At 37.9% G+C, this 24725-nt stretch overlaps 1 protein-coding gene, 1 long non-coding RNA gene and 1 pseudogene across 3 annotated transcripts; all 3 read left to right on the top strand.

Annotated features, from left to right (window-relative positions):
- Positions 1-4384: 4384 nt before the first annotated feature.
- On the top strand, positions 4385-11673 carry LOC140945840 (uncharacterized). The gene is made up of 8 exons (XM_073394888.1): positions 4385-5062; positions 6679-6785; positions 7727-7777; positions 8207-8269; positions 8535-8597; positions 8772-9197; positions 9575-9718; positions 10227-11673. Exons 1-8 carry the CDS (start codon positions 4528-4530, stop codon positions 10398-10400), a joined length of 1563 nt encoding a protein of 520 aa, XP_073250989.1. The 5' UTR covers positions 4385-4527; the 3' UTR covers positions 10401-11673.
- Positions 11674-11778: 105 nt separating this feature from the next.
- LOC140952579 (uncharacterized) lies at positions 11779-14423 on the top strand (annotated as a pseudogene).
- A 1930-nt stretch (positions 14424-16353) lies between these two features.
- LOC140935484 (uncharacterized) lies at positions 16354-22155 on the top strand. Of its 2 annotated transcripts, XR_012165215.1 has the most exons (6): positions 16354-16436; positions 16687-16773; positions 17187-17304; positions 20348-20465; positions 21512-21632; positions 21835-22155. It is a non-coding gene; the product is annotated as an uncharacterized lncRNA (long non-coding RNA). The 2 variants fall into 2 exon arrangements; XR_012165216.1 differs by lacking the exon at positions 16687-16773 and having other exon boundaries at positions 16421-16436.
- Positions 22156-24725: the final 2570 nt, after the last annotated feature.

Genomic DNA, 24725 nt, shown 5'->3' with positions numbered 1-24725 from the left:
ACTGGCGCGCGCGAGGGAGACACGCAAACTGTGTGTTCATAAACCTATTATAAACTTATGTTAACATCTTTTTTAATATCTTCTTCTACAGGGTGTCCCAAAAGTTCGTTCCTCTACTTTATAAGTTTGTATTTCAGTACGATTGAACTTGTTAAGCAAATCATTGAAACAAAAGTTGTGTCTTTTAATCCAATTCACTATTTTCATACTTATTGTGCCATCTTTTGACTCGAAAATTCGATTTGTGTTCTTCCGCGCCAAAAGTGTCCGGGTGCGCGAGTATATTTTCCAGCCACATATTTTTTGTATTTTATAGCCCTTATTGCTCGAACTCCTTCCATGTGTTTTGTGAATATCACGAAAGATAAACCCCCTTAACGCAAAAAAGTTCAGCGAAGTGAGAACATAAGCATGTATACTTCGATTTACTGGCTTATCTGTTGTAGAAACTGTTAAAAAACTGCTAAAATCCGAATGTTGGGTGGTAAAATGATCATGGAGAAATGAAGGTTTTGAAGGCAAGATACGAAGGGGAAGACTAAAAGTCCTGAAGAAAGCAGCTAAAATAGTTTTAAAGAAGGCTAGATACAAAGTAGGAGACTCACAGGTTCTCTCACATAGTTAGAGAGTCAAGTCCAGAAAGGGTCATGAAAAGCTGTTTAAAATGCTTACTTTTAGAGGCCCCTAAGATGGCAAAAAAAACCTCTGCTTAGTCTGCCAAGTAACGGCCAGCTGGTCTCAGATTTGTAAAGAAGTACAAAAGCCTTGCTGTGGAAGGAGGCAGGAATGATTATCTTTTTTGGATGAACGACCAATATATATATATTTTTTCAGCTGCCTGAAATAAACAAACATTGTTTGGGGGTGGACTGGCTGGTGCGCAACAGGTGATAAAAAATCTCAAAATAGATCACCTGTGGGTCTACACATTGTATCCCACTTCATGCCGCAACGGCTACAGAATGAGATAAAAAATCAAAAAGCGCATGCCAGTTACTGAATTTCTGACTGCATGTACTCGGTAGAGAAATAAACATCTTCTAGCAATTGCATGTAAAAATAAAGTTTTGATCAAAAGTCATAGTATATTAAATTAGAGGAACGAACTTTTGGGACACCCTGCAATCATCTTTAGTCATATTCACCATTACCATCACCCTCAGAAGCATTACCATCCTCCTCGTCCTCGTCCTCGTCCTCCTTCTCATTATCATCATCATCATCACTATCATCTATAGCACTCAATACAACTGGTGACATGGATGCTCTGATTGTTTCAATAGCATCCACTGTAAATTTACCTTTACTTATTAATAGTTTTAACCGCCTACCATCTCTCTTTGTTAAGTTGTTAAGGCCTATCACACTACAATGATCAGAGGTTAGAACTTCACCATAAGATGATGAGTGACTGATTGCGGAGAACACTCTCACAATTTTTCTCTGTTCTCTCACGGCGTCGCTTCCTAGCTTTTGCTTTATTTTCTTTCGCTCTTCTCTTTTTCGAGACGAATGTTTCTTTTGCAAAAGAATACATTCTCTTGTGTTTTTCTTTTTGGTCCTATTTTGGTACTATTTTGCGAAATGGCGGTTTTTCACCTTTATTCAGCAAATATGTCCTTTTCGTCTGAAACAAATTGTGTCCACCAATAAAATTATTAACATTTCGCAGAGTCTGGTGACTTCTCATATTATTGACCGTACTAGAACTCATTTCGCAAAGTAGTACTTTTTCCAGAATTACTATTTTGCGAAATGGCGTTTTTTTTTTTTTTTTTCGTGTGATATAACTGGAATTCGTGACTTGTAGTTTCAATTTAGTTTAACAGCGTGACAAGTGCTAGTCGGTCATAATTCACGTGACGTGTCAATTCCAGAAATTGAGTAACTTGCATTTGCGTAAGTTTTCTTGGTGTACACGTGTCGAGAAAAGTTTCTCTGTGCTCGAGGTTTTTATAATCTGTCAGGACTATGGCATTTTTAAAAATTCCATGCAGTTATCAAGCAAACGACCCTAGACTGCTCGGGTCTGCCGCTGTATGACTCCAGGTAAAAAACGCCATTTCGCAAAATAGTAATTCTGGCAAAATTACTACTTTGCGAAATGAGTTCTAGCACGGCTAATAAAATGAGAAGTCACCAGACTCTTCGAAATATTAATCATTTTATTGGTGGACACAATTTGTTTCAGACGAAAAGGACATATTTGCTAAATATAGGTGAAAAAACGCCATTTCGCAAAATAGTAATTGTATTGAAATTACTACTTTGCGAAAAAGGTAAAAATCCCTCATTTTTCGTTAACTATTACTTCCAAACACATTGTCAATGTTTTCTTAAGCTGTGTTTAGGTTAATAAGCATTTTTTCTCCCTCTCCCATATATTTCGTTTCGTTTCGTTTCGTTTCGTTTCGCAAAATAGAATAAGCCAAACGAATCACAAAATTGCAAAAGTGATTGTGTTTTGGATGATGACGAAGGTACAGACAATAACAAGACCGATGAGTTTAGGAACAGAAAAGAAGGCATCTTGCGTCATACAGACTCCAAAATACTGGGGATAATAGAAGAGTGTTTAGGGAACCAGCTTTGTAACAACAACAGTAAATAGTAATGTCTTCTTCTATGCCGCACAAACACAGGTACTCCAAACTCTAGAGTGAGAATCGTTGTTGCGTAACAGAAATATTATAAGGGTTTGTATGGGGATTTAAGCGATCGTTATTTAGGGGTCAAAAATAGTAATAAAAATACAAAGCATCGTCGACGCGATGGAACTAGAGTCGTTATTTTGGCGAGCTGATATTCGCGCTCTGCTGTCGGTTTTGTCCAATAAAGAAAAGGAGTAGTTAGAGGAGGATTGTGACTTGCCTTGGGTAAAATCTGGAGGCGATTGAAGTATTTGGAGGGAATTTAAACAGGGTCCAGAGGAGTTTCGTGTGAATAAATGAATTACTTATTTCAAGTCTCACCTTGAAATTTTTGAAAATTTTTGAAATTTTTGTGTATTCAAGTACGCGCGAAATGTGGGTGACCGTCTATCGCCGTGTTCACATCCTTTTCGCGGTTAGTATTAATTTTCGTGCAATCAGTAATTCCAATTTTCTGCTTTTTGATATTTCAAACGGATCAAAAATAAAATCTGACATCCGGTTTGGAACTGACCTCACTGACCCTAGACTGAATTCGATTTCAAGTAAATGGGTGGTTTCAGGGAAACGAAAAAAAATTATTTGACTTATTTCTCACCGTTTCTTGGTGGAGAAGGTATTAAAAGAGAACGCGAAGAAGAAAATACACATTGACTGCAGTGAAAAGATCTAAGTATACAGTAGTCACAGTCGACTAAGCAAAAGCGTGAACAGAATTGTTTTCTGCTTTTAACCTTTTCTTGTAGGCGCTGTTGCAGTGAGTAGGTGTTTCATAGTTTGTACCCGTTCCCCGTTCCCCATTCCCATTTCCCCATTCCCCGTTCCTTCTTTTAAAGATAGCCTTTCAAAAGCCGTCTGTAAAGGGCATTTTATTAACAAAAACCAATTTTGATACGCTTGGTCGTTTCCGTGCACCCCCTGAGCCGGCTGTTTTAATAACAGAGATAACCGGCGGAAATACCAGTATTTCTTGTTTGACCTCGTTGATGGACATTGAATCAAAAAGACAGAACATTTATTTTCCAAAGGGAATATGTAAACAGTTACATTGGCAATGAATTTTGTCTCAGCAAGCCTTTGTAAACAGGACTAAACTGACTAAAGATTCGTTGAAATTAAGGATTCAGAGAAAGACACGAATTCCTAGTCTTTCCACAGGTGGCTCAAATTAGAAAAATGGGCAAAGATCAATTTGAAATTGATCTCTTCAAAGACTGATTTTTTTTAAATCTGTCCCGCTGCTTTTAAGTTGTTACGAAATTTCACACCTCAAGACAGATCCTGTAACACAGAGGCACAAAGGATTATTCAACAGTTTGAAATCTTGTAAGGTTTTTTATTTATTCTTTCGACATTGTGAACGCTTTTACAGTGACTAAATTGCACCAATTACGATTGGCCTTGATTTCCTCGCGCGCGGCTCGCGACGCCCCACGCGAGTTAATATCCATCACGTTTTACGTCTCATGTGGGCGGGAGTCAAAAGCTCCTTGAGATTACAAAATTCGAATTCCCCAAGAGATCTCACGTCGCTGTTGCGCACATCGTTTAGGTTTATTTAACATCTTGTGTAAAACAGACCATTTCTCTAAAATAAAGCCATTTTTTGACAACTGTTAATGCTTTGGATCACGGAAAGTCCAGTGTATTGAATTTTTTTTACCGCCCCCAAAAACGTAAGCCGCTGACCTTAATGACCCAAGGCATTTTCGCGGTCGTTTTTAGTGAAGTATCACAAAGGACATTCAATCAGTTGGACACGTACCGCGTAGTACACACACAAGACCTGGACAGCGTCGCGAATGAATAGTTTGATACGAATACTAGTTTAGGACAAGAGAAGTTTAACTTTTGCGAAATATTTCAACGACCAACGATGTCTTCCACTGGTGGAAGTAGTATGAATTATTTAGAAGCGAGTTCTCCATACAATGGTTGTACTGGTAGCCTTCGGAGTTGCAACTCGACCTCGTCACTGTATCCACCGTCTGTTAGTGGTTCCGAACAAGTTTACATCAACGATGCCTATGATTATGGAGAGAGCAGCGGTGTAAGTTCCTGTTCAAGTCACGATTACGAAGATTTACAAAGTGTCAGAAAAGAGGCTCAAAGCATTTCTGGTCCGAGAAAAAAGACAAACGAGCTTTACGAATCAACAGGAAACTCGAACCCCAGAAAGAAGATAAATGATGTCTATGAGCCTAGTAGGCCGAGGCGCGAGAGACAAATCACTGAATGTTCAGACATTTCAACTGCCTCGTCTACTTTGAGTGACGCTCTCCCATCCAAACATGACACCTGCCTCAGCAAACTGATCCTTTTTCTTATTCTTGCGATTTCTGTGTCTTCATTGATTTTAGTTGGTCTTCTTATGACTGGCAAAGTTTGTCCTAATTGTGGATGCTCACAAGGTATGTGCTGCTTGGAGGAGTCTTATTAAGTTATTGATAGACAGTCTATTTTCACACATATTATTTTCAAAAGTACTATTCTGTAGTCCAAAAGAAATCCTAAAAAAGAATCGCACGTTTGCGTGTAATCATGCTTTGTTATGCTCTGTGATCTTAAAGCAATCTGCGGTTCCAATTTCATTGAAGTGCATACTAACACGTACAAAGTTGTTCTGCGTAGTGTCAAGACTCGGATGTTATGATTTATATCCAAGCTTGGTTGAAGTCTGGAATGAATGGCTCGGTAGTTCGCGTGGATTTACTCATCCATTCATGAACTTATTCATTGATTCGTTGATTCATTCATTCAGAAAGAATTCGCAAATGTCAATAACGTGCAAGGGATGCTATTTGCGATCGCAAGCCACCGGAAGTATTTGATGAAATGGAACCAAGATTCTCACGAATTGCCTTAGAACGGATAAAAGAAAGAAATAACAGAATTTTAATTTAAAATTACTTACTGTGTTAATCACTGCGCCGTCTAAAAGTAAACCTCCTTTCTCCTTCTTGCTTTGCCCATCTTCTAGATGAAAATTGCCTCATCCGAAGCTTTTCACTCTTGTGAATCGCCTCGTTACTACATGGGAATCTGAATTGTAAAATTCTATTTGTACTTTTTCAAATGCTTTGTTTAATCCGTGCTTCAAAGACGAGCAAAATGGAATCTTTTGGGCTGTAAAAGGGGCGTTGGTCTTTAAGGTCCTGACACTTAAAATTCTGTTACGTCAAGGGAAGCTAATTGGTCGGTAATATATTGAGTATGGACTATAATTCTTCTTAACGTGAGAAGAGAAAGTATTTGGTATCTAGAAATCCATTGAAAATCAAGAGAAAAATCCATTATTTATCAGGTATCGTGATCCTACTGAGTAAAAGAAATGACCCGTCGATTTTTTTCGCAACGAGGTCACATGTTTAGAATATATGGTATGACCGCATCCGCCGATCACTTGCAAGCATTCCGGGAAACTTCAAACACCTCGGCTTGGGTGGCGTTCTATTTCTGACGTTATGTCCGTGCCATTTTTTTGCCACACAAAGACCTTTTTACTGTGGTTAATCAGAGATTGTTTACAGTAGGATTAGAGTATTTATTTATTCTCCCTGTCGACCTAATAACAGGTTTTTTGGCATGAATAAATGATTTTAATCATTTTTCCTGCTATCTTACTAGTAGATGTCTGCATACTTTTGTTTATCAGCGATTTATTATTAAGTCGGTCGTTAATTTTTTTGGCGGGAATGTCGTGCACGTTGTGACTGTGTGAATGATTTGGAAAGTTAATTATGTTGTTAATTTTATTGATGTCAGTTGTTTTTAGTGTCCTCAAACTTTTTTGCGCTCCACTTCCAAAGAGAATCTTAACGAACTGCTCGTCGTGTTGTTTTGTTTTTGACTGTAAAGAGTGACTCTGTTTTCAAGTGTTAAACAGGTTTAGTTACTCTCATTACACATAGATGCTTACATCTCACACGCAAATTTCCGAGTTTCCCTGAAAGCGTTTTCCGGGGTCCTGTGGGTTGGAATGGAGAATGTTTATTGTAGCATTTCTGGTATTGATTTCACTCAACAGAGAAGAATCTTCCCGCCCCAGTCGCTGGAGGTAGTGTATCCGTCCAAAGTCTGTTGAGGCAAATTGAAGTCTTGAAAAGTGATCTGCAGAGAATGCAACAAAAAATGGTAAAGCTCTTTTCGTAGAAATTCTTTTAACAAGCACCTAAACTGGGTGGAGAGGATGGCGGGGAAAGTAAAGCACATAAGATGTAATTCAAACCTACAGAATGCAACAGTGTTCTGTTTCTAGTAAATACGAATCGTGTGTGGCCTGGCGTCTGTCTGCATACCGATGAAAACTAATCAAAAAGCCGAAAGGAGAGTTGTCATTAACCTTGTTGTAAATTGCAAGTAGCGTAACTAGTTCTTTACACCGGGTCTCTTGTAAACGGCGACTTTGAACACAGGCCGACCAGCCTTTTTTACGTGTGGTTCTCGTCGTTTACTTCTACCCCTGGTCGAATGACTACATTGCAAAATAAGAAAAAAATCTTCTTAAATGATTTCATGAACGGCAACAGCTACACTCATAAAGGTTGGTCTGCCTGTGGTTTGAAATGTGGACTTGTAAATGAGTCCTTCAGGCATTCGTTCGTGGGTATGCTAAGTTTTAAGTTAAAAACGTGACTACAAATTCGAGCTCATTAAATACCGTGTCCAAATCCACTGCCGGTGGAAACTACTCTGTAAGCAGAAGCACTTCGATTTTCTTAAGTAAGTCCTTTTCACGACTCATCCTAGGAAGATCGAAGGACCTTTGCTCGCTAGGTTGGTGGAAGCTGACAGCAAACGTCAGTATATTCTTAGGATTTGCAACGCTTTTATGAGCCATCCGTCGGTTCAATGTAATACGAAAAAGTCGAATTCTTATATGACAGCTTTCGGTACACTTGCAGTCTTCACATCTAATGGCGCCACTTGTTAGAAATATCTTGTGTACCCTTTTTTGTAAACCTGTGATATTATAAGTGCTATTATAGCTGTAATAACTAAACTATAAGAAAAAACCTTGTTTATTATAATTTTTTTGACCCCCGCTTTGAGTTTTGTTGATTTTTATTTTGTAGGATGATGGAGATAAAGCCGTGAAAATTTTCTTTGCAAAGAATGAAAACAAGGTTAGTTTCATATTTGGTTTATCGTTATCAGTCTTGACCTCAGTGAAAAACAAACCATTCTCGAAATTTAAACTACGCTGGGAAAACGCAACTTCACTACAAACTTCCACTTTGTTTATAAATAAACGGGAATATGACGGTTAACCATGTATATGACCCTCTGGAAATATCAAGGCCCCCAGTAACAATCAGTCGGCTCTGCTACACGCTTTGAAGTAAAGAACTGGTAGCATTTCAAATAGCTTTTGCCAAACTTGTTTTGGTTTATCGTAAACGACCCTCTCCTTCTTGCTGGGTGTTGACGATTTTTTGTTTTTATAGAAATAATTCGCTGTAAATCAAACTGGTTCAGCTTCTAGTGTCTTTCATTTCAGTTAGATTAAGTTAAATCTGAATTCTCTGTACCTTTCTTAAACTTTTTTTTAACAGATGGAATTTCTTCAGACGCAACTTTCTGCACAAAATAGGACTGTCAACGAAACAGCAGGCAAGGTAAGCATTCCAACGCAGAGGTGCGACTTGCAGTTGCGATACAGTTGCATAGATTAAAAAAGGGGGCAGGGATGTTCAAACTGCCTGCTTTTGCCAAAGATGTTCAATGAACATCAAGGGTTCTCACTTGGAAGCAATTTTGGTTCCTTTGCTATTTTTTTGTTTTCAATGAATGTAATCTACATGCTCCCTCTGATTTTCCTGCATTATGTTTGTTTTAACTGGCTTCAAAATAGGTAATTGATTTTTGTTTATATTGTTACAGGTAGAATTTCTTCAAGCGCAACTTTCTACACAACGTCTGATTATCAATGAAACTGCAGACAAGGTAAGCGGTCATAGATCGTTATCAGCGATAAGCGCCCAAATGATGATGAAGCAGAATATTTATACTAGTGTATTAACGTGGCAAAGGCTTACTTTGCGAACCAAATTGAACACAATTGACTTATCCAAACTGATTACGTAATCACTTCTTTTTCATTTCTAATTGACATATCAGATGGTGTCTGCTGTGAATGGTGTGTGGGTAAATATGTCCAGTGCCGACAAAACTATGGAGAACAAGCTTGTCACTGGGCTCAAAGTGCTCAAAACATCGATAAAATCTCTTAATCAGAGCGATGGCAAATTAATCTCAGAAGTGAATGAGCTGACACGAAATCAGATTGATACGAGAGGAATGACCAAGAGACTGTGGCAGAATGTAACACAGCTGGAATCACGTGTCCAGGAACTAGGAAGATCAAGCCGGAATATAAGTAGCAGAGTTTGGAATCTGAAGCGAGGCTACACCCAGATGAACACTTTAATGAAAAGAATTCAAGCAGTTAACGAAGCACAGAACTTATCACATACATCACTGCAGACCGTGGTCAAACGCTTGAATGGTTCCCTGATAAACGTTAATGCAACATTGTACAATAAGGTAAGTTTTAATGGCTGATACGCCTTGTAACAGACTAACAACGCGTTTATTCATTCTGTCATTCATATTTTCTTTCTTTCGTTATTACGTTGTCATTTGTAAATTATTTAAAGAGAAATATATCACCAAAGAATCAAACCATGATGTTTCTCGGTAGACGTTTTTGTTTCAACACAACTGCAGTGAAATATTAAAAGGTGCGTCTGGCAGGGAATATGTACACTAATTAAATTTGAACAAAATGGAAATTTGAAACTTTTGAGTATGGTTGGAGTGCTTTTTTTGCAAATTATTCAGTGGAGGTGCTTGAAGTTATAACTTAAAGTTGCCTTTTTGGTAATTTTCTTTTTTTTCTTTTTTTTCTTTTTCTGCTGAAGACGTCTGTTTCCAGTGCCGGCAATGCAGGAATAGATATCAGCAAATGTAAGCTCGAGAGAAAAACTGGAGCACCAGGATCGACAGGATCGACCGAAGCGCAAAAAATAACGGCTTACTCTGAAGCAGATTACACCAAACAGACGGTAAGTACACACCTGCATTGGCTTTCTGTGAAATTCAGAGACTATTGTTTGCGTTATGATGAGAATAAATAGGATCACCTTTCATTGCCCTCGTATTGTTTCATGGTGTTTTGCTCCTCAACCTCTTTAAAATAACACGGTGTATTTTCATGGAAGAATTAAGATTAGATGTCCAATCTAGATCTCATGATTTCGTTACTACGAAAAAAAATGGGAATTCAGAGAATGGTTATTAGACGAAAGACATGGAAACTCAGAAACTGAATTATTCACCAAGACAACACCAGGTGGGATTTCGTGGAAAGCGGAGAGAACATGGTGGAACTCTTGATCACTTGCCAGATGATCTCTTCGACTGATAGCTCATTTAATATGCAAAATAACCCTCTTTGGCCCACCAGCGGGGAGAAAACGATAAAATATGAGCCACGACTAATTTGTTCCTGTCCATTTTAATTTTCTTTGTCCTTAATTTAACGAACGATTCTTCTTTTCGCTTCTCTAACAGAATAAACGCATTATGGGAATGACATGCTCTACAGATTATGCAAGAGAGTACAAGCTGAAGTATTATCCACAAAGATCGTTGTACAAGTGTCAGTGTAAGGGCGTATCCTTTGCTACGCCCAACGAAAAAACGATAACATGTTTCTTATATGTGTGGGAATGTCCGATGAGCTGAATTGATTGACCAGTCTAAGGGACGCTCACCGTTTCCACTTCCAAGAATCAAGTCTCACCTGAAACCTGTCTTAAAAACTGTGGAAAAGGACACCCACGCTCCTCCATCCCGCTCACCGTGTCGCCCAGTGTCTCGGCCTCCACCTCTGCTAGTTTGTCAGCCAGTGCGACGACCACTGCCTGCGACAGTTTTGCTTTGTCAAAGCACGCTTATGATAGAAGTCAAGTTAATTGGAATTCAAATTATTTAGAAGCAGTCAATTGAAACCTATTTAATGCGTAGTATTGTATTTTCAGCAACGAGGACATTCCAAAATCACTTCGTTTTTTACTTTTTTGTTACTAAAATGCTTCAATTTAAAAGTTTAAATAAGTTATTTCTTTGGGGGAGGTATATTGATTTTATTTTTTCATGAAACTGAAAGTAATAGCTAGGATAAGGCAGCTGATAATCTCTTCAGAATGGAGTATATAGTGCTTGTTTTTGTTTTTGTTTTTTCTTTTTCACTATATCATACTTAATTTCAAACATAGGACGAACATCCGTCCATTCACAAGAATTTGCCCGTTTTACAGAGAAATTGACAAAATGCCTTCATCGACGAAGCTTCATACAGCGGATCACATGAAAAAAGTCGACGGTTCAACTTGATCGAGAACAGAAGTAGCGATGAAAAAAGAAATTATTTGAAAAAAGTGGCATTTAAAAGGCCATATTTAATATTACCTCTTTGCCTAATAAGGAAGTGTGGAGAAATTTTAATGTAGATTAACGTTTATTAATATGGGTATACATAATCGTTATTTCTCATAAATTTCTTAATTTTACAGAATAGCATTGATAACGACACATAATTCTTCAGTTTAAATTAAATCATTAGTTCTGTGATATATTCCTTTATAAATGGCTTATTGTTACTTAAATTTAGGAATTTAGTTTTTTAATGTAGCCTGCATTCTTGAAAACTTTCGAACCAGTATGTTGATGTTTGGACAAAATAGAAAGAGCACAAATGTACTCGACAGCAACTCATTAATGTACAATCAGTCAGAACTAGTTTATGAGTATTATCGCTGGAATTAATTCACGGATATTTTCTTGTACATAAGTTGATAATTGTCGAAATTACTATATCAGCGTGATTGTGATAACAAAAAATTTCGTCTTGGGATATTTGTATCTGATATTCAGGAATATTATCGTAGACTCAAATTTGATGTTATTATAATTTGTACAGTTTACTTAACTATTAAAAATAATACTTCCACAGTTTCTATATCTTCTATCAAATAAGTTTGGATGTAATAATAGATTTTAATGAACAAAACTACAGGCGACTTCTTAGTTAAATAAAATCTAAACGATCAGTCGGGTACTTTGTGCGCACACATGCAAAATTGCATTCATGACCCGCATTCCCGGATTAGTCTTTGCCAGTCTTTGGCATTTAAACCTTACAATCAAATGAGGCGTTGGCCAATTACACTAACGGCAAGAAAAAAAAACCTATTAACTAAGCACTTTAGATCTCCACGAATTCATTCAGTATTTATCGACCGCTTTTCGTTTATGTCATTTTCAGCGTTACGGTTTTATCGCATACAAAGGTCTATCGCCGTCCGTTTAGCTCTGTTTGAAGATTGCTAGTCTGCTGAGCGGGAGGGCTATGTCTAACCCCTGTCGGACCAGCAACCAAGGCCTTTAAAAAAACCGGTCAGATCATATTAGCTGTGATTAAAACCTTTTCCATTTACTGGAAGACGATAGCCTACGTAGCAGGGAGGAAGGGGAAAATGGAGGAGGATTGGAAAGAGAAGGGACGGGACGCCCGCTACAAGAATCACCCCTCGCAGCCTCGCAGGCCGCTATTATGCATAATCCGATTACTAGAAAGTTGGTGAGCGTCTCTCTCCTCCTCAGAGGCTCCGCAGAGGTCTCTTTGTGTTGTAGGGAAGCTGGGGAGAAAGAAAAAGAAAGCGCGCGGGGTCCTCCTCATCCCATCGTCCACCCCGCGCTTTCTATTTTTCGATTATTGCTAATTTGATTGGGATACCCAGCGGGAGCCTTTGCTAAAGAGAGAGGGTGGGCGTTACTAAAAAAAAAACCGAGATTTTAAAGCAGACGCTCACTTTCCTTCTTTCAGTCTTTCTCCCTTTCCCCTTCCCCGCCTCCTTCCACGCAGGCTATTCAGATGGTCGCATCATTGGGCGGTGAAGTAAGGCCGTTTACCTTGTCTCCTTCATCGTTACACATCTGATCCCAAATCTCTATCCAGTGGATAGTGCAATTGGTTTCCCTAATAGTTTTCCACTGGATATTGATTAATCCGGTGGATAGCGCTATCCAGAGTTTGAACAACTGGGGTCAGCTGTAAGGGGACGTAAGAGACCACGTGACCTCACGAGATTTAGTCACTTTTGCGACAAATGGCAAAAGTGAATTTGTACCACGTGACCAAGTTTTTCCTCCATTTGTCTCTTACTCACATTTGTCTTTATACACAACACGTTGCTGATTGACCAGAGGTGGTTTAGCCTCTGTAATTTTGATCTCATTGGCAATTTTTTTTACTCATAAAAACTGGTCGCAGATCACTAAACCACGTCAGTGAATTGCCTAACAAATAAGGTCAAATAAGGACGCGTCCTGCCAAAACACGCTTCCCGGCTGTACTCGTAGCCTCCCACGTAGGGGTGGTTATTAACAGCATAATACCACAGGTAGCCGAAGCTCGAAATATGAGCATCGGCGAGCATCGGCATATATTGTTGCGTAACATTCAAAATATAAGGATTTGTATGGGAAAAAAACCTATCGTTTCTGTAACCTACGAAAATGAAAGGATTTCAATAAAAAACAGCTTACCTTACTTAAAATGTGTGTTACGTCTCTCCTGTGTGGTCCACGGGCCGATTTATAGCCGTTTTATGGGTTTTTATGTAAACGGTTTTCTCTCTATGCTTTCTTTGATTTTTCCTTCACTACAGAAAGTCTTTGCTAGAAGGTAAATCAAAATAAAACGCATATATGGCAAAGCCAGTCTTAGGCAAATCCGTGCGCTCTGATTGCTTCTTTCTCGGTTGGGATTTTGCAGTACGGACCGTTTCCATGAAAACGGTCGAAGGGTCCAAGCCATGTAGTTTTGTTTTGGAGCAAAGCCGGCAAATTCAAAATTTGCAACCAAAACAGCGAAAAAATGTGAATATTGTCATTCTTCATCGCGAAACTACCAGAAAAAGCTTAAAACATTGAAATTTTACTGAGATTTCAAAGATGGATGAAGAAGACGAATATTCTCCGAGCGAGGTCAGTATTATCCTGAACATCTGGAGCTTTTGATTTAGAAACTGAAACGGGCATCTCCGAAAGCCAGGAGGCTATAGACGATTTTATCAACCAACAGAAAAGTGCAAATACAAACAAGAAAAAGGTTACTGATATGATTACTCTTCTCCGCTACATTGAAGCTAATGGTGTGAAAAATGAGAAAATTGAAAGCTTACCTGCGTCCGAGCTTGACCACTATTTGTCGAAATTTGTTTGAACGGACGGTGGAAAAACGGAGAAGAATAAGAGCCAGCGACAGTCTCCAGTTTTCAGCCCAGTATAAGCTTACAGCGATAGTTAGAAAAAATATCCGTTTAACACATCCAAGGACAATGAGTTCGAAAAATCCAGAAAAGTCCTTGCAGCGAAGCGAAAGTCACTTGTTCTGACACAAGCACGGCAAAGGAAACAAACCGCAAGCTGCTGAGGAAATCGACGAAGACGAAGAGGATATCCTTTTTTAATAATGAATTCAGTGACCCCAATCCAGTTGCGCTTCAAAGAACTGTGAGGTGGTTTTTATACAACACTTCGGTCTCCACCGCTCCAGTTTTTACAGGTGCAAACATAGGATCCATCAGCGGTGGGTGCACATTCTTAATATTTCATGGTAATGTGAAAAATGTCCAGAATGAAAGGACAGCTATGAGGACGATTGACTTTGAAGCTATTTTTGTCAACGATGTCCAGTTTTGAATTAATTTTCACATCTTCGAACTTAGAGCCTGTTTACATGAAGGTGGGTGATCCCAGATAAGTGAGGTAACCGCTGAGGTGGGGTAAAAAAATAACCCTCCTTTATATGCAATCTTACAACCCCGCCATCCCGGGGTACAATTTCTCAAGACTACTGAATGGCTAAGTACGTAAACAAGAAAAAAGCTGGCAAACTACGTTTTTTGGTGATTAATGCTATTCTACACTCACTTGCTGCTCTTGCTGCAACCTCCAGTGCTGTGGCTTTATATTGTTACCTTTAATAATGATACAAAACTACTGCCAAAGTGAATTTTACGCGAATTCAGTATCGCGAATCCGACCTCGGCTAGGTGGGTTACCCCACCTTGAAACGTTTACATGGCAAAATTTGACCCCGGCTGAGAGGGCTACCTGGTCAGGCAGACCGAGCTACCCACCTTGGCGGGTCATCCCACCTATCATGTAAACGTGATCAAATTAAAATGAGAGATAAAATGGACAGGCGGGTTACCTCACCTAAGCGAGTTACCTCAACTACCTGTCCCCCACCCGGCCATGTAAACAGGCCCTTAGACTTTCACTTGCATTGACACTGACTTGATACATATTTCATATTTTGTAATCAAGAAAGTATTGTTTGATCGACAGAAAACCCTTTCTCGAATTTTAGAATCAACAATTGCTTTTGTCAGATTCCTTTACAAGGCGTTTTTTAAGCTAATTTAAGACGATTTCACATCAATGAATTTGTTTTTCCGAACTCTTGGTAGCTTGCATTTTTTGCTTTGTCGCTGCGCACGGTCCGTACTGCCACGACCAAGGGCCAATTATTCCCCAGTACCGCTCGAGCAAGCTGGGTTAGTAAGCGGTAAATGTTCTTTTCAATCTTAACCTCTCAGGTATCCTTTTTGCAGCTGTTTTTCCCATATAATGAATCAGGATTCAATTTCATAGCAAACACCACGCCATGGTTTTAAAAACATGTTATCTGGAATGATTGAAGTACACATATGATGAAAGTATGATGTGATCTCAAACTGGTCAAATAAAACTATAATTATTATAACAGGTCATATTTTGTAGTTCGGATAGCTGGCATATACTCTTGGATAGTTACTAATGGCAATTTTATCAAAGTATATATGTTTGAAAGCAATCTTTATGGTAAAATATAGACTGCAAACGACTGAAAAAGGGAACTAATCAAAATTCTCTCTTTCTTTAACGAACCCGTTGGTTGTCGGTTATTATTAATAATACATGTTTCATCTCATTTAGTTTTTAAATAATATAAAATTGTCCTTTGTTTCTGCCAGGTTTCGGCCACTCTATTAATAAAGCTGAAATTCTCTGAGAAAAAAATGTTTTTATTAGAAGGGTTTTCTTTCAGGGCGGTTTAGAAAATGAGAATACATAATTATTTTTTTCTTTCATTTTAGTCTCCAGTTCAAGATCTTCGATTTTGAAGATCATCAAAAAGCCATTTGGTAACTTATTTAGTCTTCTATCAATCTTTTTTAATTTCGAGCAGTGCTTTTACTTCTTTTAATGCCGAATATTTGTACTTTTAATTTAAGCCACTAGTCATAAACCATTAATCTCTTATGTCTGATTCCATGATCATTGTTATCCACACATTTTGAACACTTCTGTCTTCTTGTCTATCTTTTGTCTCATCCTTTTGTTAGAACTGTAAAAAATTTCCAAGGTAAACCTTTACAGCGTCATGTCAGTGAATTCAGTGAATAAAAAAATGAAATAAATCTAACGAAAACAAAGATTCTGGTACATGAATTGTTGCCACGAAAGGGGCGTACATAATTTTATCTACCACTCGTTCAAATTTGTATCTAGGAAATTATAAATCGCATTCAAAACATCCAAGACAAACAAACACGGTTAATGTTTTAGAATAATAAGCTAGTATTCGAAATAGTCAAGTGATTGTAGTTGAGCGTCGGCAGAGAAGTATCTGCTATCATGGCAGCCTGTAAGGCAAAAACACTTTCAGTAAGTATTGAAATTGATTTATTTTCGACTTTTATTTCAGACGAAAAAGCTGGAATACTTTGCAAAAAAGGAAAGTAGATTAATTCTCAAAGTAATTTCATGATTCCGTTCAAAAATACTCTACACACCTTTTAATATTTAAGACAGAAGACGTCACTAGGGACTAACCACTTTTAAAACAGGACTCCGGCTTCTCTTGAAATGCCGCCATTGTTTCAATTCATTTTTTGCTTTGTTATTGCGCTTTTAGAAAGATCAAGAAATCTGTGAACTTTAAGAGATTTATAAAGGGACTGAGTATCGAGTATTAAATATGAGCAGAGACACTGTGAAACAGGTGAATATTACTTTATTGCTTTGATTTAACCGCTAACAGTGCCATGCCATTAGGCGATACACCGCTTTGTTACTTTGCTATTATTGCCAACCACGTAGTGATTATTAGGAAGGAAGAAAAAACAGAGAAATGTTAATAACAGACCACTTTTAAGTTTTACTGAGGAATAAAAAGAGTCAGGAAAAAAAATGGCGGAGTGCATAAATACTATTACTTTTCAGCAAAACAAGATCCTCAAACATCTTATAAGTTTCTTCATATGACAGCAATACGCCTACAGTTGTCAAACAAGCCAGGTGATTCCCACTGTATTTCCTCATTATATATTAATGCCTGTTTATTACGACCTTCAAGCGAAATTTTCCGGCAACCAATAGATGGCATTTTCTAAATTATAGTTTTTTTGTTTTAAGTGACAACGGAAAAGCTGCAAGTTCATTGGAATATTTTTAACGTGTGAGGTGAACTGTATAAAAACGGAGCCTTTGCGGCCTTTCACTCTCATCAGTCAACTACCAAACTTAAAACAAGGTAAGCCACTTGTTTAATATCTTAAATTTGTTTTGCCTAAACATTATGTTAAAAGAATACGTTTAAAAAAGGCGGTGAGTACTTTTTGTCATTCTTTGATGACAAGAACAGTAATTTTAGTAGTTGGCTTCTTAACTTGGAACGTCAGGACAAGGGTGACGCATTCACATCCTTTGACTTTTTTAGGACTGAAAGTATGTTTTTTTCTTCCCTGTGATCTTTTTGACCAATGCAAAACCTTCTACTTTTTAATTCTGAGAAACAAATTCGAATTTGAAACCTACTTTTTGCTCAACGTTTTTTAAATCAGACAGCGATACAAACAACCGAACTATAGAAAAGAAGTTTCTGAAATGTTTTAAATAATGGACATGCAATATCATAAGGCAAACTTTGTAATATTATCTGATAGTGAACTCTGTAGAAGACGTAAAACTAAATTATTTTGAGCCATAGGCCGCCCGTTAAAAAATGATAAGATAACGAATATTGGTTAGGGTTGTGACTAGATTGTATTTTCCTGCACTCCCCTTAGCCCCTCCTGATCAGTTAAACGAATGAAAATCACTGGTTTGCGGACCATGTCAATCCCAGTGTTCAACCCTTTTGTGATGATGCAAAGACATAAAACCATTTGAATAGACAAACCAATCTTCTATTTACGATGCATTGTCTTTCTTTTAAGTGCAACAGCACTTTGTGAAACTTTGTCAAAAATCCTATATAGACTATGAAATTAAGAATTTACACTCCCATTAACTCGACTTCCAACAAATGTAGGCGATTTAAAATCACTCGTCTTTATTATCGGTAATGAGAAGTAGCGAGCACTGATTACAACAAGCAGATGGCAGAACAGGGTTGAATGAAAGAACAAAACCAAACCAAAGAATACAAGAGGCTCAATCATAAGTCACTTGCCAGGATAATTTTTTTTGGTACAGGCTAAAAACGAAGATAAATCCCGCGCTACTTTTATCGGTTACCTTCAGCTCCGCTTACCATCGTACATTGTACCGGTCACTTGAAATATAGATCTTTTAAGAACAATGAACATAGGCTTAGTCATATTACATAAGGTGTTCATGATCTTGTTCTACATCATGAAAATCAAACGGAAACTTGGGTTTTAACTCAGTTTCGTAAATGAAATTTCACTTTTGATCTCACATTGTTAAAAACACACCCTAAGTATCTCCCCTTGAGTGTTTGCAGCACGAAGCTTTTGGTTTTTGAGCCATGGTGGCAGTCTGTGGTTAGTTATATGTCACTGTCTAGCACAATTGTCTTCAATGATAATTACACCGCCTAAAAACTCGTCATTATCCCTTTTTTACTTTAATGGTTAGAAAAGCAGATGAAACTTTCAGAGAAAACACTAAGATCTAATTCTCGCTAGCTTTTGTCACTTCCTAATAATGAGAGACATTTTTGTATAATTTCCTATTGCCTTTTTTGGAGGCAATAACTGAGACAGATCACAATAATATTCAACTATCGATTCTATCGAGTTAACGGAAGCGAGCATACCCAATTACCAGATGTACAGTAGTTACGCCAAAAGGATGAATTCATTAACAACATAGAGTGAATAAAATCTCCGCCGTACGCATTTCTCAGGAGTGCGTCTATTTTGCTACGTAATGCTGTCAAGAGTATTTTACCGGGCATCAAAGCGAACTTGAAGTTAACTGAAACATTTTCTTATCAGAAATCTACAAGCACGTGTGCAAATAACTAGTATATACTTGTTAATTAAAGTTGATAAATTTGTTGACATCTTGAATTAAGTTGGAGTCCAAAGAATTTTCTTTGAACACTAGTTCAGGAAAAATTCTCGTTTTTTTCATTATGGGTGATGTGGCTTTTCATTTTCACAAATCTCAGACGTTATTGACTTGGCAATGTGACAATTAACTTCGCCAGTTATAAAAGTGTCAGTTACTGTCCTGTTGCAGATAGCTAGATTTCTTAATTTCAGCGATTGATAAGTTGGGAGTCAAATACTTTCAAAGTATGAGACCCAGCAGATAAAGAATTTTAACATTTTCTAGCATGTTTTCATATTCTCACTGTATTCTCGCAAGTCTACGGGAAATATACAGGGGCACCCAACGGCAATTTTCGGGAAAATATCTGTTCGTAAGACGATTTGAGATCTAGAATTTTCGGAGCATTTGTTGTAAAATTTCTTGCTTGCCTGCCTCTCCTAGGATTTTCGAGCATCTACAAAATAGTATAATTACCCATTTTCAACGGATTTTGACCCTAAAAAAGGCCACCTAGAATTTTCGGGAGCCTTTTCCTGGCTGAAGTTTTCGAGAAGGTAAGTTTTTATCCCTATAATTTTCGGATCACTAGACTTTCAGCTAGGTAATTCGAACAGATGAAAAGTTTTTAGGGGATAAAAATATGCCTATATCTACTGTTTGAATACTAAACTACGTTCAACGATGCTATGTTAAGTGGTTTTGAACTATATCCTCGTTGGGTGCCCCTGAATATAAAGTGGTTATTATGTACAGACCAGTTTTAATTGTATAAAATCGTCTGGATCATTTTTTCGATCATCCTAGTCGTCCGAATGATCCCGAAACAATCAGTTTCTATAAGGGATGGATCGGATTTTCCACCGGTTAAATCATTATTCAGTGGTTAAGGGCTGTTTCTTGTTGTCAAAGAAACCATTGCTGTTTGTGGCTATTGTTCACTGTCTTTTCGATCTTTTAATCATTTAATTTGGTGTTAGCACCCATCCTTGACAACTGTGCCAGGCTTTAGACTGAACCGGCGGAACTGACTGAACTGACTCTATTAAGAAAAAAATGTAACAATACTTTAAGCCATTTTATACTAGGATTCATGTTAAAGCATGTATTGCTCCAAAGTCTGAGTTTCTTAAATAACAGAAACTTCCCTAAATTAAACCTTAGTAATTCACATCTGTTATGTTCAGCACTACAAATCGATTGATAATAACTAAAATCTAGTATGATGTCGTCATTTTTTCATTGAAATAATCAGGGGAATTTTTCACATCCAGGTTTTCCATCGTTGAAATTGAGGACGCAACATGAAGACGATAACACTAGTTCTGCTGGCGGCTCTTCTGGTGGTTTGCTTCTCACGATCTTTGGAGGATTCCGAGGATATGGACTCTCGTAAGTATAAATGTGTTTGATAATTAGACCGGGTAAAATTAACCTCAAAAGATTGTCCAAGCAAAGGTTTTTTTTATGTATATATTAAATAGTATTTAATACATCATCAATTTCTCTGTTACTCTTTTTCTGTTCACCTACTGCCATATGAATGAGAATTCTTCGTATACAGTTGGTTTGTTACGTTGCTGTTGACCACACGCTAATAAATAGATATAGCTAACCCTAAGGCGAAACTTCATTAAATGGTCTGAAATAGTATTGGTGAAAAAAACATTGCAATGAATCTACACTCTCACTGTTGCTTCTATCACGACATTAGGTAATTGCAGACTGACTTTGATGGGTGCTGATTTTTCTTATGAGGCCGACCTATGACGGCAAATAGCTTCTTTTTTTAGTACTAAAATTTAAACCTAGTATCACTACATCCTCGGAGACCCAGGGGCAGATAGTGGGGACGAGGGAAAGTCTAAACGGGCGGAAAAATGTACATGGAACGAAGAAAAGTAAAGAACGGCAAGAAAAGCCCCTGGGGACAATGTCTTACCAGGCCAGTTCCAAACGGTCGCCGCCGGTCTGGCTTCTGATTGGTGCCAGAAAACTTGTGTTTTTCCGCCCGTTTAGACTTTCCCTCGTCCCCATGCACTATCTGCCCCTGGGTCTCCGAGGATGGTATCACTTCAGCCTTTCAAAAACTGTTGTACATGTCTTGGCACTTATCTCCATAGAGCACGCGCAAAAAGACCCAACTAAATAAATCAATAAACTAAATAACTAAATAAATCAATACTCAATAATCAAAAAACCCAACATCTCTCACAATTTTATCATGTTTTAAAGCTAAAATACTAAACTTGGAAAAGAGTCAAAATAGACCAGATTTTTACAGACTTATATCTAGATCTTTTCTTATGATGTTTCTCTACCAAGCCCGATGCCTTTCGGGGCCCTTCAGCACTCCGAGTTCCGTTATATTTTCAACAGAACTTAATTGATATAAGGACGATGGGTTAATTTTAATTAGTTTGTCCTTCCTTCCACAGTTGTTCGTGAGCATCGCGCTTCTTGTTTTGAGTCCAGGTATAAGTGCATACGTGCCAATCCTGCAACATGCGGGGGGAATTATTTCCGAAAGTTTTGTCCTGCTTCATGTGGTATCTGCTGGTAAGTTGCTTTTTTCTCGCTTGACTCGTTTCCATGGTCTCTATAGTCTCATCGACCAAAGCTCTCAAACAGCTAGCGCGCGAATAATCGCTTCGTCATGGTGAAACACTGTCCCTCATATCTTCTAAAGACAAAAATTAATACACTAATATACATTTATTGCATGGTTAGGTTCACATGGGCAATCTCGTTTCTTTTGCAGATGTGATTACTGCTGACGCATTATAAAACATTCGACTGACTACATTCTCTAAAGACTGAAGTCACCCAGTACTACGTGCAATCGACCAGCTGCACATTTACATGTATTGTCCTTATTGCTTTTTATGTCACGTTCCTCGAACGTTATTTTTCGTGTCTTAGTGTGATTTTGCTGTACTCTTTTTTGCAATAAAAATATTAGTGCCTCTGTAGAACCAGAAATTGTAGTTCGTTTTCAGTTTATTATTTTAAATTTCTTTATCGTCATGCTTTCATATTTGAATATGTCAACCTTGTAAAGCAAATAAAGAGTTATAGTTAGTCCCTATGTACATGATTTTCAGAGCTTTTAACAAACCTAAGAATAAGAAATAGTTTTAAAAAGAAAAAGGTTGAATCGAAAATAACTTTTAAAATGCATTTTAGAGTGCCTAAAACAAGGTTCATAAATGTAGACCGCTGGTCGCCTATGGGGCGCAAAATGTATTTTTGTTATTTAGAGTGGTTATTTGTAAATAACCAGCCTTGTTTTGGTTATATACAAATAACCACTCTAAATAATGAAAATACATTTGGCGCCCCATAGTCGCCAACCGAAGGCTTTCGGTCCAAAAAGACACCCTGTACAATTGTATGCCCTGTTGACTCAAATCCTTTTCGGCGGCTCATCCACCATCAGGCCAAATAAGGGAGAGACCCTGGGTTTTGACGACGCTAAACTAGACAACCAGGGCCCAGTTGCTCGAAGCATGAATAGCGTTAACCAGCGCTTAATACCTTGACAACGTATTGGCTTTGAAACTGCTTAACCAATAGTTAAAGCTAACCATGCTTTGAGCAACTCAGCCCAGACTGACAATTAAGGTTGCTTCAGAGAAGAATGATGCCTGCTCCATGTTTCATAACCAGCGGTGCATTATTGTAGCAAGTCAAGTAAATTATGTGCCCGCAACAATCCTAGAAACCTAGAAAGCAACGCTGCTGACGCTTCTATGCCGTGTAAGCAGAACGTTAAGACAATGCATTTCAAAACACTGAACCCTAGGCATTTTAATTTAAGACAGTGATTTGAGGTTAGGTTTTTCTCTGTGCTAATATGCAAATGCTGAAAATTTCAACGAGTTTGCTTGGCTCGTGCACGTGGGAATTTTGGATGGAGTTAAAAAAATCAAATTCAAAGCGTTTGTTGAACAACAATAAATAACTTAATATTACGTGTTTATCTATTTTTGAGGCAATTTTTTTTAAAACTGAATACAAAAAGAAGAGCGTCGATTTGCTTTATTGAAATAACCAGCATTCTAGCCCATGCAAAAACGCAGATTAATCAGGCGCTCAAACCTATATATTCATTAAATGTTGTTAAAAGAAGAGGCCTCTATTAATAATTTTTTACTATGAGATTTTAAAAATGAAATTTTTCAGCTCACCCATGCATAAAAATTTTAGCAGCCATTTGACATGAAAGCCCTCTTGAACGCCTTTTTACAAATGGTCTCCATTATTTCAATGAATGTGAACAAGACTAAACTTCCCGCTACAAAAGGGATTATCATAGTGCACTGCAGGCTATGAAACATGGTTCACGGGAGCAACCCTAATTGAAATAGGTGTATAACGTGCACTCTGGTTGCTTGTCGCGTCGGATTCATGTAGGCATAATTAGGGACCTTAAACAACTACGACGACGACGGCGGCAGTGAAAACATCACTGAAAAAATGAATTTGTAACCTTTCAAACTTAATCGCGTCTATTTGGAACCCGCTCAATTCGTCAAATTTAGGCTACTTTTCCTGGAGTTAATTCTTAAGGGCTTTATCCATGTTCAAATAGAGAAAGGAAAATTTGTTGTCGTATGTCCACGTCCTCTACAAAACGTCGCATTGGAAGGTTTCACGTCGTAGTCGTGAAGTGGACGTAAAAGAAATGTACTAAAAAGCTGTTGTTTTGGTCATAAAACTAATTGTTTTTTGACGTTGTTGTTGTCGTCGTCGTAGTAGTTGCGTAAGGTCCCTGATATTGTCTGCCCAACGCAGCATTCAGTTCTTCTCAATATTTAAAAAGTGTTTTTTTTTAACCGTATATGGCTAGCATGGCTCCCTTTCTAATCACACACAAAAAAAGTGATTCATGGTGATAATAAAGAGAATGAAGACATTTCCCTTGAAACAATACGTAAATTTCCATTGTTTATCGTTCACTTTAGGGGTATTTGACATTCCTGTCCAAAGAGTTGCGAGCCTTCTGGTCAGCGGCACGGATCGAAAGCAGCAGTTTTCCATTTTGAACCCACTGGTAAAAGTTCTCATAGCCAGAACCTTCGATCAATGGCTCTTGCAAAAAGGATCGGAGCTCTGGGGTGTTACAACAGACGCCCACAACGGAGAAAATAGCCTTAAGCAACGTGCAGAAAACCGGTTGCGTACCGTCTACAGTCAAACTAGATCAGGCGTCCCTTTAAGATTCCCTAAATTCAGTTGCCATTAATTCAGCTTTTAAGAGCGCCTGTCCGTAAAAATCAAACATATCGCGGCAAGGGTGGAAAATTCGATTTCTTTCATATTTTAATGTTAGATAGGCTAGGGTATAACTAAAATCACTGTATGGTTTTTTTGGTGAAATATCCTTTTATTTCAGAGATAAATGCAAATAAGCAAAATCCGTTAAAATCGTCATTTGAGGTACTCAATTATTACATGGGTTTGAAAGCCTCGCGTGCAAAAACCGATAACTCTCCCGTCTTTAAAACATCACAGTCTTCTTTTAAAACTTCTAAATATCTGTTAAAATGATTTGGGGAGATAGTGCTCTGTTCTTTGTATACAATATAATTTAATTTCGAAGGCATACAATTTACTTCAGTAAAAGTAATGCGTGAAAAAACGTAATTT

Source organism: Porites lutea, chromosome 1 (genome assembly GCF_958299795.1).
Source record: "Porites lutea chromosome 1, jaPorLute2.1, whole genome shotgun sequence".
NCBI classification, from domain to species: domain Eukaryota; kingdom Metazoa; phylum Cnidaria; class Anthozoa; order Scleractinia; family Poritidae; genus Porites; species Porites lutea.
The sequence above is the reverse complement of the archived record's forward strand: the minus strand, read 5'-3'. Positions and strand labels throughout refer to the sequence as shown.